This window comes from Callionymus lyra, chromosome 5 (assembly GCF_982586985.1).
Source record: "Callionymus lyra chromosome 5, fCalLyr1.hap1.1, whole genome shotgun sequence".
Lineage (NCBI taxonomy): Eukaryota > Metazoa > Chordata > Actinopteri > Syngnathiformes > Callionymidae > Callionymus > Callionymus lyra.
In genome coordinates this window covers 24,220,575-24,233,257 of record NC_141822.1, presented here as the reverse complement: position 1 = coordinate 24,233,257, position 12,683 = coordinate 24,220,575, and the positions used below count along the sequence as shown (strand labels likewise).

The 12,683-nt window shown below is 38.7% G+C and overlaps 1 protein-coding gene and 1 long non-coding RNA gene across 3 annotated transcripts in view; one reads left to right on the top strand and one right to left on the bottom strand.

Annotated features, from left to right (window-relative positions):
• LOC148079854 (uncharacterized) overlaps positions 1–12,683 on the top strand; it is a 195,851-nt gene that overhangs the window by 120,540 nt on the left and 62,628 nt on the right. The gene's annotated exons all lie outside the window — the stretch shown is intronic.
• Positions 585–7,327, bottom strand: LOC148079856 (cysteine/serine-rich nuclear protein 3-like). Of its 2 annotated transcripts, none has more exons than XM_087791549.1 (5): positions 7,030–7,327; positions 5,874–6,048; positions 4,024–4,283; positions 3,647–3,958; positions 585–1,969 (listed from the first exon to the last, which is right to left on the bottom strand). In XM_087791549.1, the coding sequence occupies exons 2-5, from the start codon at positions 6,019–6,021 to the stop codon at positions 1,133–1,135; spliced, it is 1,557 nt and encodes a 518-aa protein (XP_087647675.1). In that variant the 5' UTR covers positions 6,022–6,048; positions 7,030–7,327; the 3' UTR covers positions 585–1,132. The 2 variants fall into 2 exon arrangements, with proteins under 2 accessions (XP_087647675.1, XP_087647676.1); XM_087791550.1 differs by having other exon boundaries at positions 3,662–3,958; positions 7,030–7,326.

The window sequence follows — 12,683 nt, the reverse complement described above, 5'->3', positions numbered from 1 at the left end:
ATGGCCATTTGAAATACTCTCTGGAGACGTCAGATGTTACAGTTTAATCCTTATCAAAGTTTTATAGTTCGAATGATTTGTTTTAATGTTTTTTAAAAATAACAAAGATCAATGAACAGAGTAAGAATAATGTGTCATCTTTACATTATTGCAGTTTAATTCATGATCATCATCAGAATGTGAGAAATCAAAACACTTGATAACAGGTGATAAAATGGCTTTTAATCACAAATCTTAAAAATGACAATTGAGAACGATGAGTCATGTTTGTATCCCCGGTTTGGCAGGAACACAACACTAAGAACTGGCAGTTCTAGGAATGTAAACATGGCTTTCCCATGAACAACACTGAAGCAGTTGAACACCAGATAAAAGAGGATGTTTTATTATCATAATGTCAAAATAACTCTTTTATTATTAAATACTGACGGTTTTTTATTTATGTTTGTCTTATTCCACTGACAGTAAAGTTGGCAGTCAGTTCAGAGGACCTTACCAGGCCCTTTAGTGAAGGTTCAAAAGTCTTTGTGGCTTTCTGACAACTCACCGTATCAGCATTTTTTTTCTTGGTTTTTTTTCACCTCAACACCATCACATACAATCCTGAAGTTCAACCGATCAAAAACCTGCTTAACAACTTTTCTTCAAGCAAATTTTAAAACAAAAACACAAATGAATTTGACACAAACTGTTTTGAATTATTAAAAAAAAGGTTTCAACTTTATGGCTTAAGGTGCACCACAGAAATCAATAATCCAACCGTACAGAAACCAATAATACTTTGATTTTTTTTTTTTTTAAAGTGTTGTCTTTGTCCTACTCATGTTTTAGCAGTTGACATCATTGGAGATTTTGGATACATGCTAGACACTCAGGCGTTCACGACAGTTAGCAGCAGCACAATGGAAATAATACCAGCATCTCAGATTCATGTTGGATTCGTCATGGATGCAGAAAAAAACATGCCGGAGTTTGCTGGAAAGTTACACCTTTCCAGCAGAAAACCCTTTTTTTTCTCTTTTTTTTTTTAAAGATGCTAAAAACGAGTCCGCTCAATTCCTCTCAGTCTTTCTTTGGAAGTGCACTTATCCACGTTTGCTTAGCCACATGTTTCTGGTGCAGGGGCTTCACTTCAGGCCTCTAAGTTTTCCTGCTTCGTCACTGTGGCTTGTGCCTGGTGCTCCGGACTTATCTCGGGCTGCAGTTCACCAGAGTCAACAGCAGGGGCGCTGCTGCTCTTGCCGGTGTCTACACGTGAGCAGGGATCAGTCTGTGGCTGGCATTGAGGGTCGGTGTGTGTGTCTGGGTGAACGGTGGCCACATTCTCGCTGCTAAACGGTGCACTTGTCGGGAATTGCTGCACTGAGGACGGAGCGTTTGAAAAGGAGAAGCCCATCACGGACGGCAGAGGATAGGGCGGGTTTGTGGCGTCGGCTGCACATTCCCAGTCTTCCTCGTCATCCTCATCCCCGTCCTCAATAGTTTCTAAACTATGAGTGCTACAGTCTGAAAGGCCACTGCACACACTGCTGCCGTCCTCATCCTCCTCGTAGGCCTCGTCATCCTCGTCGTCTTCGTCCTCATCTTCCTCCTCTTCCTCCTCTTCCTCCTCCTCCTCCTCCTCCTCCTCTTCCTCCTCGTCCAGGTGTATCTCAGAGTCGCTGGCGTTCTGCAGGTGCATGATGGGAATGTGTGCCGAGTTGCTCATCAGTGGAAACTGCAGGCTCGGTGGCGGCGGCTGCTGCTGCTGCTGCTGGACAAGGGAGGGGTCGCCATGGTAACCGTTGCCGTTGGTTACGAGCTGAGGCTCCGGCTGGTGCTGCTGCTCCTCGCGGCTCCTCTCCAGCTCCAGCTTCATGATGGTGTGTAGGAAGTGGGTGCGGACTCGGACCGGGTTGAACTCCAGCCGCCCCGTGGTGTTGCTGCAGCCGTCCTGGGTGCAGCCGCACGGGAAGGACATGCGGTCCACCTGCACAGAGAACACCGGAGCTCAGACGAAAGAAGAGGCTCGTCTGTCTGATCGTGATGCTTGCAGTTAACCTTGAATGACAGGTCCTATACGTGAACGTTTATGCCAGGAAATACATTGTATTTTTGTCAACACAAGGAAACTATCATCGCTACCAATGAGTAGTTAATGTGTTGAAGCTACAGTTCATCCCTGGTTAATTCAGAGCCAGACTCAATGATTCTGTCACTACCTTACTGTAGACCAGCTAGGAAATTAAATAACCTTGAAGACAAGTTATGTTAGGAATGGCATCAACGATGCAATCCTTTTTTAAGCTTATTTGGCATCAAGTAAGATCATCTGATTTTAATTCACTCGACTATTGTTGCAGCAGAAAAAGCTTAAGACATGTGTTTAGAAGCAGATTACTCCAAGATTTATTAGTCAACTCTCAATTGAACTGAGGAACAACAAGCTCAGATTCGTCTTAGCTTCACTCTAAGATGTCAATATAGAACAAAAGTTGAATCCAAAAAATAAATTTGATCCAGGATATCACTCTTGAATCATGATGAAGCTTCATGAAGCAGTGTCATGTTGTTTAGAGGTCAGTAGGTGGCGCCATCAGTTTAAAACTGATTTGATGATTAATTAGAACAGTTGTTCAAAACAAAGTAAAATATTGCAGAGACCGCCATCTAGTGGACTCTGAAAATAATGACTCTGCTTTATGAAGCTTCATAAGACCATCACTAGTAACTATTTTGAGGACTTGGTATAAAATTTAAAATGATTGTCAATGTGATTAAAAAGATTTGTATTTTATTTGTTCTCTGTCCATACATGTTAAATTAATCTTATATTTCTGGAGCAAACTTATGTGCGGAGTACATTCAGTATTTAATTATTTATTTGATCATTGTTTATTTTATTTAACAGTATTTTTTATTTGTATTGAGGTTTTTAAATGTTTTTTATTTTTGAAATCAATTAATTGAAATCAATTCTTTTGACCCGTAAATTAACAGAACTGCTGATATTAACTCTAGCATCACATATTTCAATATTTAAAATTATTTTTTGAAGCCACGTTGTTGCTCGTTTCACTACGGTTATAAAACTTCTGTAAACAACATAAGAGATGGTCGATAAATATTTAATGTCAGAAGACCCCTTGATGACATCATATTATGGTACAAAGTATACAAATGTGATGAAATGAACGCATGTAGAATAAAACCACAAGAAAATTAAATATATAAAAAAAAATCTGATGGTAACTATCATTTGATGTACATTCCTGGGTAATCGGTTGTCTAAGAAGGAGTCTAGAGATTTAGCAACCCTAAAACAATTGTGAACGATCGACAGTTATAGGAATAAATATACAGTTCAAAAGAATAACAAATTCTTCAAATGTCTCCTGGATCCACACGGTAATTTGTAAATGTAAGTTTACAGATAATACAACATAATATGAAATATTCATATTCAAGTCTTTGTTATGTTTCTTTCCTTTCAGAATTATTTTGTTCTTGTGTGAACTTTGATGTGTGTGTCACAAAAATGTAAACTTGTAATGCTAACAAGCTAATAATGCTAACGATAACTTGCTTGGGTCCAATTGTAAAGCAACTATTTTGGTGTTTGGAGTTGAAAAGGGCTTTTTTTTTTAATATTATAGATGAGCCTCACCACAGTTCCATTTACCTGGCACTTAATGCCGGCCAGGCTGCAGGCACAGGTCTCGGGGTCACAGATCCCCCGGCAGCGGCACCCACACTCCTCCCTGGACATGCGCAGACTCCGCAGCTCGTGTTTCTCGTCCACGTCGATGCGCCTGACCCCGGACGATCGCAGTAGAGCCCGGCGCCTCCTGGTGGTCAGGGGCTGGAGGAAGAAGTAGTCGTCCACCTCCGTGTTGTCCACGTCCAGGTCGTCCTCGGAAATGTCGTCCAGCGTCAGAGTGTCGGCCTCCGCCGAAGAGACGGTGCCGTTTTTCGTCAGCTGGAGAACAATGCGAAAAGTGTCAAAATTATCAAAAATAATTGTGTTTTCTTTCTCCGACTGACTCTCAGTTTGATGGCATTGAGCTTCTCTTCCTTCAGATGGTCCCTCAGCATGTCTCGGTGGCTCCTCTTCTGCTCCATGGCGAACTCTCGGAGGGTAAAGTGCTTCACGCCGCTGTGACGCGGCGACATTCCTAGCGTGCTGCCGCCCTGCGTGGGCACACTGGTGAAACCCTGACGCCGGTTGAAGTAATACACCGTCACGCTCTCGAAGTGCACATTTCGGCCTCTCATTCGCTTCGCCTGCTGCTGCAGAGAAGATGCTAGCCAAGCACAGGAGGAAGAAGAGAGAAACATATCTGTCATATTAGTCTGAAAATAAATATTTGTACCATCAAAAAACTCACTCACTCAAGGTGAATGGATGCAACAGTAATTTTAGTTCTGTGTGGAAAGATTGTCTTTGCTGTTATGAGCTTCTTTCCCATTAAACAAGTGGACTATGAGTGAAATCATGCGTCGCATTAAAGGCACAATCTGTAGGTGTTAAAATATTGTTTCTGGCTCCCCCAAGTGTTGTAAAAGTGTACTTCTGTTGTGTCGTAAATTCTCTGTTTTGTTAGTTCTGTAAAGTCGATTTCTTTCTCATTTAATCTAAAAATTTCTCTCATTGATCGGTATGAAAACTGAACAAAACCAAAGAAGCTAACAAAATATAATTGCTAAACAGGAACTGGAAATCAAAATTTCTCAACAATGTTTATTGATCAAATGTGCTGCTTTGTTTTTATGGTTATGAAAATAACAAAGATAAATGAAAAAGAGTAAGAATAATGATTAATCTTTAAAGGATTATTGTATTACCTTTTGCCTCTGTGTTCTGCCCAAGTATTCTCTTGGTGTCGTTCTACATCAAGTTTCTGACACAATACTTGCTCACATATATTTTTTTCTTTTTGGATGTGTCAAAAATGATGTGTATTGTTGCTTATTTGCGTTGTTTGATATACCTGAAATACAATTAACTTAATTAAAAAAGATAATAATTAACCATTTAAATGTATAAACCCCTTTTACACATGTATATATTGTTAATACATACTTAAACATTGTTTGACTTTACTCATGCCATTAGATTACATTTGTATACATTTGTTGACCAGTATGCTGGTCATTTAAAGCTGATTGGTTCAATTATCCACATTGAATTGTATATATTGTTTGTATCAAGAATATTGCTAAAGTGTAACATTTTACATGTTACATTGAATTATTAATTTACGCTAAATTGAATTCGCTACTGCTAAAGACAGTAGCTTCAGTCCTGGTAAATGAAAGCACTATTATAATTGTTATTTAATGTTTTCTGTAATCATTGATTTTATTTAAAACAGTCATGACTTGGGAGATATGCTACGTTTTATTTTAGCAATGATGTAACTTTGAATGAATGACCCGCCCATAGAGTCTGTGAGTGTCATGTGACCACAGAACTATAGCAGTGGGTCATAGACGTAATGAGAGACTTTTGGAAGTTACCAGGAAAATAAAAATAAATATGCTATATAATAAAAAGAGAAACTGACGCAACTTTCTTTTTAACAAATGCACATATTGCTACGTGTCTACGATGCAACATAGGTTCCACGACAATGCAGTTGCGCTGCTCTGAAACAAGGGGGAGCCAAAATGCATGCATATTTCTGCTTAAAGAAAATTGATCTGGCAAAAAGTGTTCATGACAAATGTCTATCTTTCAAATGAGTAAGTTAGTAAATCATTTTTATTTGTATAGCGCTTTTCCAGACCATGGTCACAAAGCGCCTTCTACTTTGTTTGTTAACTCTTGAATTTGGAGCTACTTTTGGTTCAAATCGATGTCCCTGTCTGACCGTGAGGAGCTCTGAGCTTACAGTCCAGCAGTCCAGAGGGCACTTGGTGGTTCAGGCTGTCGCTGCTGTTTCCGCTGTCGCTGCAGGACACCTCCTCATCCTCGGACCCCTGCAGGGACAGGTACGGAGAGGGGCCCTCTTCCAGCTTTCGCTTGAGGATTCCGCTCATCGTGTGGCTCCTCCCACTTTCCCTCACCTACCAGAAGGAAAGGAAGTTGGTACCAGTCAACAGGTTGATGCTGGTGAGTCATCCTAGACGTGAACGTGTTATAATATAGTAGTTATCTACCTAGACGAGTTAATTCAGTGATTCATTTTCTATTGTGTATCGCCGGCGGATGCTTCCGTTGACAAAGATGACGTTTGGATATTTGATATATAATCAACAGAAAAGGATTAATTACAACTGCTCTAGTTTAGACATTAAAAACAAGTAAAAAATAAATGGACTTAACTATGGTTGAATCCTGTTAAACGCCTTTTAATGCATTTGTAATATTTTGCAGTTTATTGGTCCAAAAATGGGGTACTGTGTTTGCATGTACACATACACTAGAGTCAGTTAAAAAAGAGGGTTCTGGTTGTGACTGGACTGGTTTAGCATTACATCACATGCAGCAAAGACGGATACTGGGCCAACAGGCTTTGTCTGTGTGTTTCGGGTTCTGTGACAAGAAAATATTGCTCTGAAACATCTTTCTGGTGATTCAATAAGAGTTTGATGAGGATCCAAGACGAGTGCTTAAGGATTAAGCCTCCTTGTTTTATTATAAGTCCTCCACGTCGCGATTGTATGACACTACAAAGGCAGCTCGGTAGACATTAAAGAAGTGACATGTCTGTATGTGACGATGACACAGATGGTGATTCAGTTGTCTCGGTCCTGGGCAGGATGGTCCCCCGACCCTCCCCTCTCCGACCCCCACCCCCCCCCACTGATGCATCCCCAAAATATTTCAGCCAAGCTCCTCTAGCCGGTGCCATTCAATGAAACCTACACACACACACACACACACACACACACACCTACACACATGCATATTCAAGCCCGCTCACGTGTCTCCCACTCCCATCTACATTCATCACAACAAGGGAATTCTTACTGACTGAAACCCGTCTGACGCTCATCATCCTGTGAGAAGGATGTTATTCCCCCCTCATTCCCGTCATCACTGACCTGTTCTTTTAGAGCTTGTTTGATCCAGGAAGTCCTCGTCTCTCTCTCTTCCTCTGCATCAGTGTTCAGCAGCCTACCGTGCCCATGTGTGGTGGTGGTGGTGATGATGCGGTGAGCGCTGCCATGATGCTGCTCCAGCCTTACCCCGGCAGCCTCTGGCACTATTGTGCAGCACCTCTGCTTCTGTCACTATCTGATGAATCCCCTTCTCTCTGCTGCATTCAACCTGTGCTCATGCTGGCAGCTCGCTCTCTCGTCTGCCTCGCTCTGCCTCTCTGGCTCTCGCCCCCTCCTCCTCGCCTCTCGCTCCCTCTCCTCACAAAGACTTGTTAGCTGGGAGCTGCTGCCGACTGGAGCACTGGAGCTTGACTGAGGTGAGGCAAGAGATCACGGCGAGGGGAGGGGGGTGATGGTGAGTGCAGGGCGAGGGGGGGTACATACAGCAATGTGGAGACCCTCATTTAACCAAATAAAAACCCCTCAACCCCATTTCAATGAGCAACTCAAGTTTTTTCAAGATGAATAAAGTTACACTGGGATTTAAATGGTTTTGGATCAGTATCTTCTCTCAAACAATAAAACAGAACCAGAGAGAATAAAAAAAGACATTACATAGATGAAAAAGGGGAAAACAATATAAACAGAAACATTGATTTTCACTCAATAAATCAAAACTATAAAGGTTTAGATACTTGCATGGAAATGTCTTCGTTGCTTTTATTTTGAATTGCTCGGTTTTAACCAATGAGCGACACGAGGATAACATTATATGTTGACAGAAATACATCCCATGCAATGGCATACCATGGTATCATACAAGTCCATTTACATCATTGAAAACAGAAATTAATTTTGCTATTATTATCTTGAGAGCAGAACATTTCTCTTTTACAATCCTGCCTCGCAATTTATTTAGATTTACGTCGGATAGATCCGGGCTCTGTCATTTTAACTAAAAAACTAAAACTAAAACTAAAAAAACAGTTACTAAAAAAGTATCTTAATGCAACTATTAAATGAGGTTTAACAGGGACAATAAAATTAATGTAAATAATATGCTACAATATAATGATAAATTCCTGTTCCAAAGACAAGCTACGTGTATATTTAAAATATATATTTAAATTGGGCTAAAGAAAATCGTTTATTTAAATTTCAATGAAAAATAGTAGAGAATATATCTTCTAAATAAAATTGAAAATAGCATTCACTGTCAAAAATAATATTGCATGTATTTATATTGTTATTTTGATCATGTTAAGACGTTTAAGTGTACATTTTTATTTGACTTCCTGTTTTAGCAATCACTAAAGCTTTTACTCTTGTAAGGTGTCGCTAACTTCCGGTTCGGTCATTCAATCAATCAAAAAGTAACAAGAAAATGTCGTCTTCTAGAGAATTCGCTCAGGTAATACCATAACATTTAATATATTACTTGACGTTTTTTACAGTTTTGACACCTCGTAAACCGTTTGGTTTAGTTAGCATTAGTTAAACTGGCGCTAGCAGCTGTTAGCACGCAAGTACATATTGCTAAAAGTGATCAGAATCAATGTAATCGATATGTTTTCTTACTGATCATCATCGTTCAGAGAAGCTCCAGAGAGAAAGTAAACACGACCAACAAGAAACATGTGTTTGACGCGAACACAGGAGGACAAAGAGGAACGACAAGTAGGTATGATACAAGTTCAAAGTTGAATTGATTTAGTATTACCAGGTCTTGTAAAGGCGGTTACAGTAACATTAGTAACATTTTCCTGTGTTTACTGTTGAGGAAGTTATAGATTATTAAACCAAGTGAAAATGCACAAATTCTGGTCAACCTGCTTAATACAAGGTCAATAAGGATCAATATTTGATGTGTGACTTTCATTATGTCTCAACTTGCATAATGTTTACTCCTTTAAAATGTTGGTATCACTGTAAAGCTTGATCAATGAAGAAACAGGAAAAAGTATATATATGTTAAAATGATGTTAATTGTTGAATAATTGAAAAGATACTTGGCAGTCACACGGATAAACGTATAACTTATAATATAATAGGGATTCCAATGAATATTTTACTCGCCTCGGATGTTTTGGAAGGGAGTTTTGTCCCTTCAGATACAAGTTCTTCAGATACAAAGACAGTTGCTATAGTGATGTCATGAATGGACATGCAGTCATTTTATTGTTAGGAGGGAAGAACATCAGCTTTTGTCAGTATTCTATTACCATAATAGTTTGTCTCTATCAATGAGACACTTCAGATGAGGAAGTGATTGTTTACATCCATTACCAATAATTAGAATTGTATTATAAATGTCTGATATTCCCTTTTTTTTAAAAAGCCTATTATTCAACACCCCTTTGTGTCACTTTCCTTATCATTATCTTGTGTTATTAACTGTATTGACTCCCGTAAAATAGATTATAAAGCCGTCGCCAAAGTAGACGTCTAGATGCAGAGTGGAAAAATCGGTCTCGGTTTTGTTTTCTGCTGGCAAGGATGCAGTGGCAGTATGCTGGAGCGAGAGATCCTTCCAATCAGCTTCCATGGCAACGGCCCACGAGAGGAGGAAGGTGGGGATGATGGAGGGGAGTGGGGGGGGAGGTTGAGGAGTTGGAAGCAGCTAGAGGGGCGAGTGTGGAGGAGGGGGCTGGGATGTGGCAGCGCCGTTCGTTGGAAACGTGACGGGCAACTGGAAGAGGGTTTGCTTTTTCTACTGTTGTCAAGTCTGTAATTTTAGTTATTTCTTGGTCGTGGAAGACAACGTTAGTACGGAGGTTCATGATCAAGATAATCAGGCTCACAGTTGTTCTCGAATATCACTTTCAAGCTGAACACTTTATGAAGAGTTAAAACTCTTTTTCACGTTGACACAGTTGAGGTCAGCTCATGTGGCCCCCTGAGTCTTTAGAACAAGACGCAACTACAAACAAACAATGCTTTCTGTGCCGGTATCTGTATATTTGTCGACATCTAGTGGCTAAGGCAAAAATTGCAGGTAGACAAAATGCATCTATATTGATATTTAGATTATTTTCAGACGTTTTAATGTAAAACAATTCAATTTCCTCTTTTAGCAATCACTCAAACTGTTACTCTCGAAAAGTCTTGCTAACTTCCGGTTCTTTCCTTCAATCAATCAATCAAAAAGTAATAATAAAATGTCCTTTTTTATTACATCGGATATTTGTCGACATCTAGTGGCCAAGGTGCAAATGGCAAGTCGCTTTGGATAAAGGCGTCTACTTGCTATCAGCTGCTGCTGACCAGTAGAGGGTGCTAAGTCGACGCCTCACCACTCGCTATTATGTATTTCTTTTTACAAATATTATATTGCTAATGTCTTGTGAAATGTATTAATTCATCTAGGTTTTTATTAGAAACGTATTTCTACCTTGGTTTGCAATTAATACTTAACTACAGAATCAATAAAACTTACAACAGATATGACAGTGTGATTGATAAATGCAGCTTCATTTACATACCACAGGCTACACAACCATCTGTCATGAAGTGCGACTGATGGACAGATTGAGCCACAGGAGTTGTATGATGATCAGAAAGGGACCCGAATCAAAAAGAACACAGAAAATAACATACCAGTAGCTGCTTGATGTGACAGAGCCCGGATCTATTCGATAGAATGAATTGCGAGGCAGGATAGTAAAAGAGAAATGTTCTGCTCTCGGGATAATAATAGCAAAATTAAGTTGTGTTTTAAATGAAGTAAATGGACTGGTGTGATACCATGGTATGCCACTGCATGGGGTGTATTTCTGTCCACATATAATGTTATCCTCGTGTTGCTCATTGGTTAAAACCGAGCAATTCAAAATAAAAGCAAGACATTTACATTTTTGGATAAATATATAAATGAATACAATTAGATATATAAGCTTAAAGAATGACACATTATACCTACAAATGGTTGAATTTTAAATGTAAATATTGAAAAAGAAAAAGAATACTTTGACCTATGATAGCTCATCATACTGTAGAACAAACATCGGACTGATTGTACAAACACAAAAGTCAGCAGTCGCTGCACACACTTTCTCTTCCACTGGGACACACCCCAGTCATTCCAGTAAGGACTGAGTGTTGTTACCAGAATGGTTCTTATCTAAATTCAATTGAGACATTATTGCATTTCAGCTTTGAAAAATAAAGTGGCATCACTCCCTCTAAGTATAATGTTTACCTGCATGATGCCTAAATGTTACCCACATCTGTTTATCCTGTGCTAACATCTGCAGAGCTGCTGTTACCTGCTGTTCACTAAATAACAATTTGAAATGAGAACATCTTCACTACTTGATGAGAAAAATGGAAGAGTTAAGACTAGTGTAGTTAATCAGTGTGTGCTATCCTAGTGGCCTTTCAAAATGAAGACAACGTATCATGAGCCTTCATCACCTTTTCAACCTAATAATGCTTACATTTATATCCTATATAGATTCGTAACACATAACGTTACTGTAACTATTTATTCTCTCACTCTACTTTTAATTTCAGTGTTCACAGATCCTCCTCTGCAGCCAAGTCATCATTCCCTGATACCTCCACTGAGGAACTAGAAGTATAACTACCAATTTATAAATGTACTAGTCATCACACACACACACATGATCCTTTAATACAACATACTAATAAAGGTATCACCACAATAATGACATATAGAAAAACAAAGTTGGTATTTATTCAAATAAATAGTTTGTTGTTTATGAGCATTTTGAGAACAAAAGAAAAAAAGTTAAATTGTAACCTTTGTTTCCCTTTAACCTGAAAAATATGTAGTCGGTTGGTGAAGTTGACAAGTTGGTGAAACACACTACTAAGAGTGACAATGTGGAACAAAGAACCCGGCAAGTGTCAAGATTATTAAGTGATCACAAAAAGTCCATAACTAAAAAATTATAACAATTAATAAAAAATTATAATAAACAAGTCAAATTAAAAGTATTCTTAGAGTCTTCCCTGCTTTAAAACTAATTAGGTTTTGAAAATAAATGTAAATAATAAACACACACTCGGTATCATCATATATTACAACAAACGCAATAAACTAGTCTGAATTTGATTCAACAAAGGTGCACGTGCATAGAAGGTTTTATGTATACAGTTTTAAACACGATTTTAATACAAGAAACACTCAATAATCACATTAGTATTGACAGATACTGCGTCGTGCAGGATTTATTGAAAAATGAGTTTAATGTCGGGATCGTCAAACTTGGATCATCATTTGATCTGTGATCGACACGATTTAAAAGTTATTTAGTAAAGCGTTACACGGTGTTATTACTAAACTAAAGTTATTTAATGTATTTTTGTGTAATTGATTGTCCTGAAGAGCGACGTCACAAGCATGCGCTGTCAGCCTCAAATGTCTCAGTTTTACAGTTCAGAGATTGAACAGCAGAGGGCAGACAGTGCAAAGATATGGACAGCGTTTTGATGTTTATAGAGTTATTATTTTTGCCCAAAAAATAGGTGCGGTCAATACTCTCACTGTATAAAACATGCATTTCTGAAAATAAATTAAAGGCACATCTATTTGTAAATGTATTTATTAAAAAAAAATTGAACTCTCACATTACATAAATGATTACAATTTCCAATATATATTTTATACAATATTATATTTGCATTTACACCAA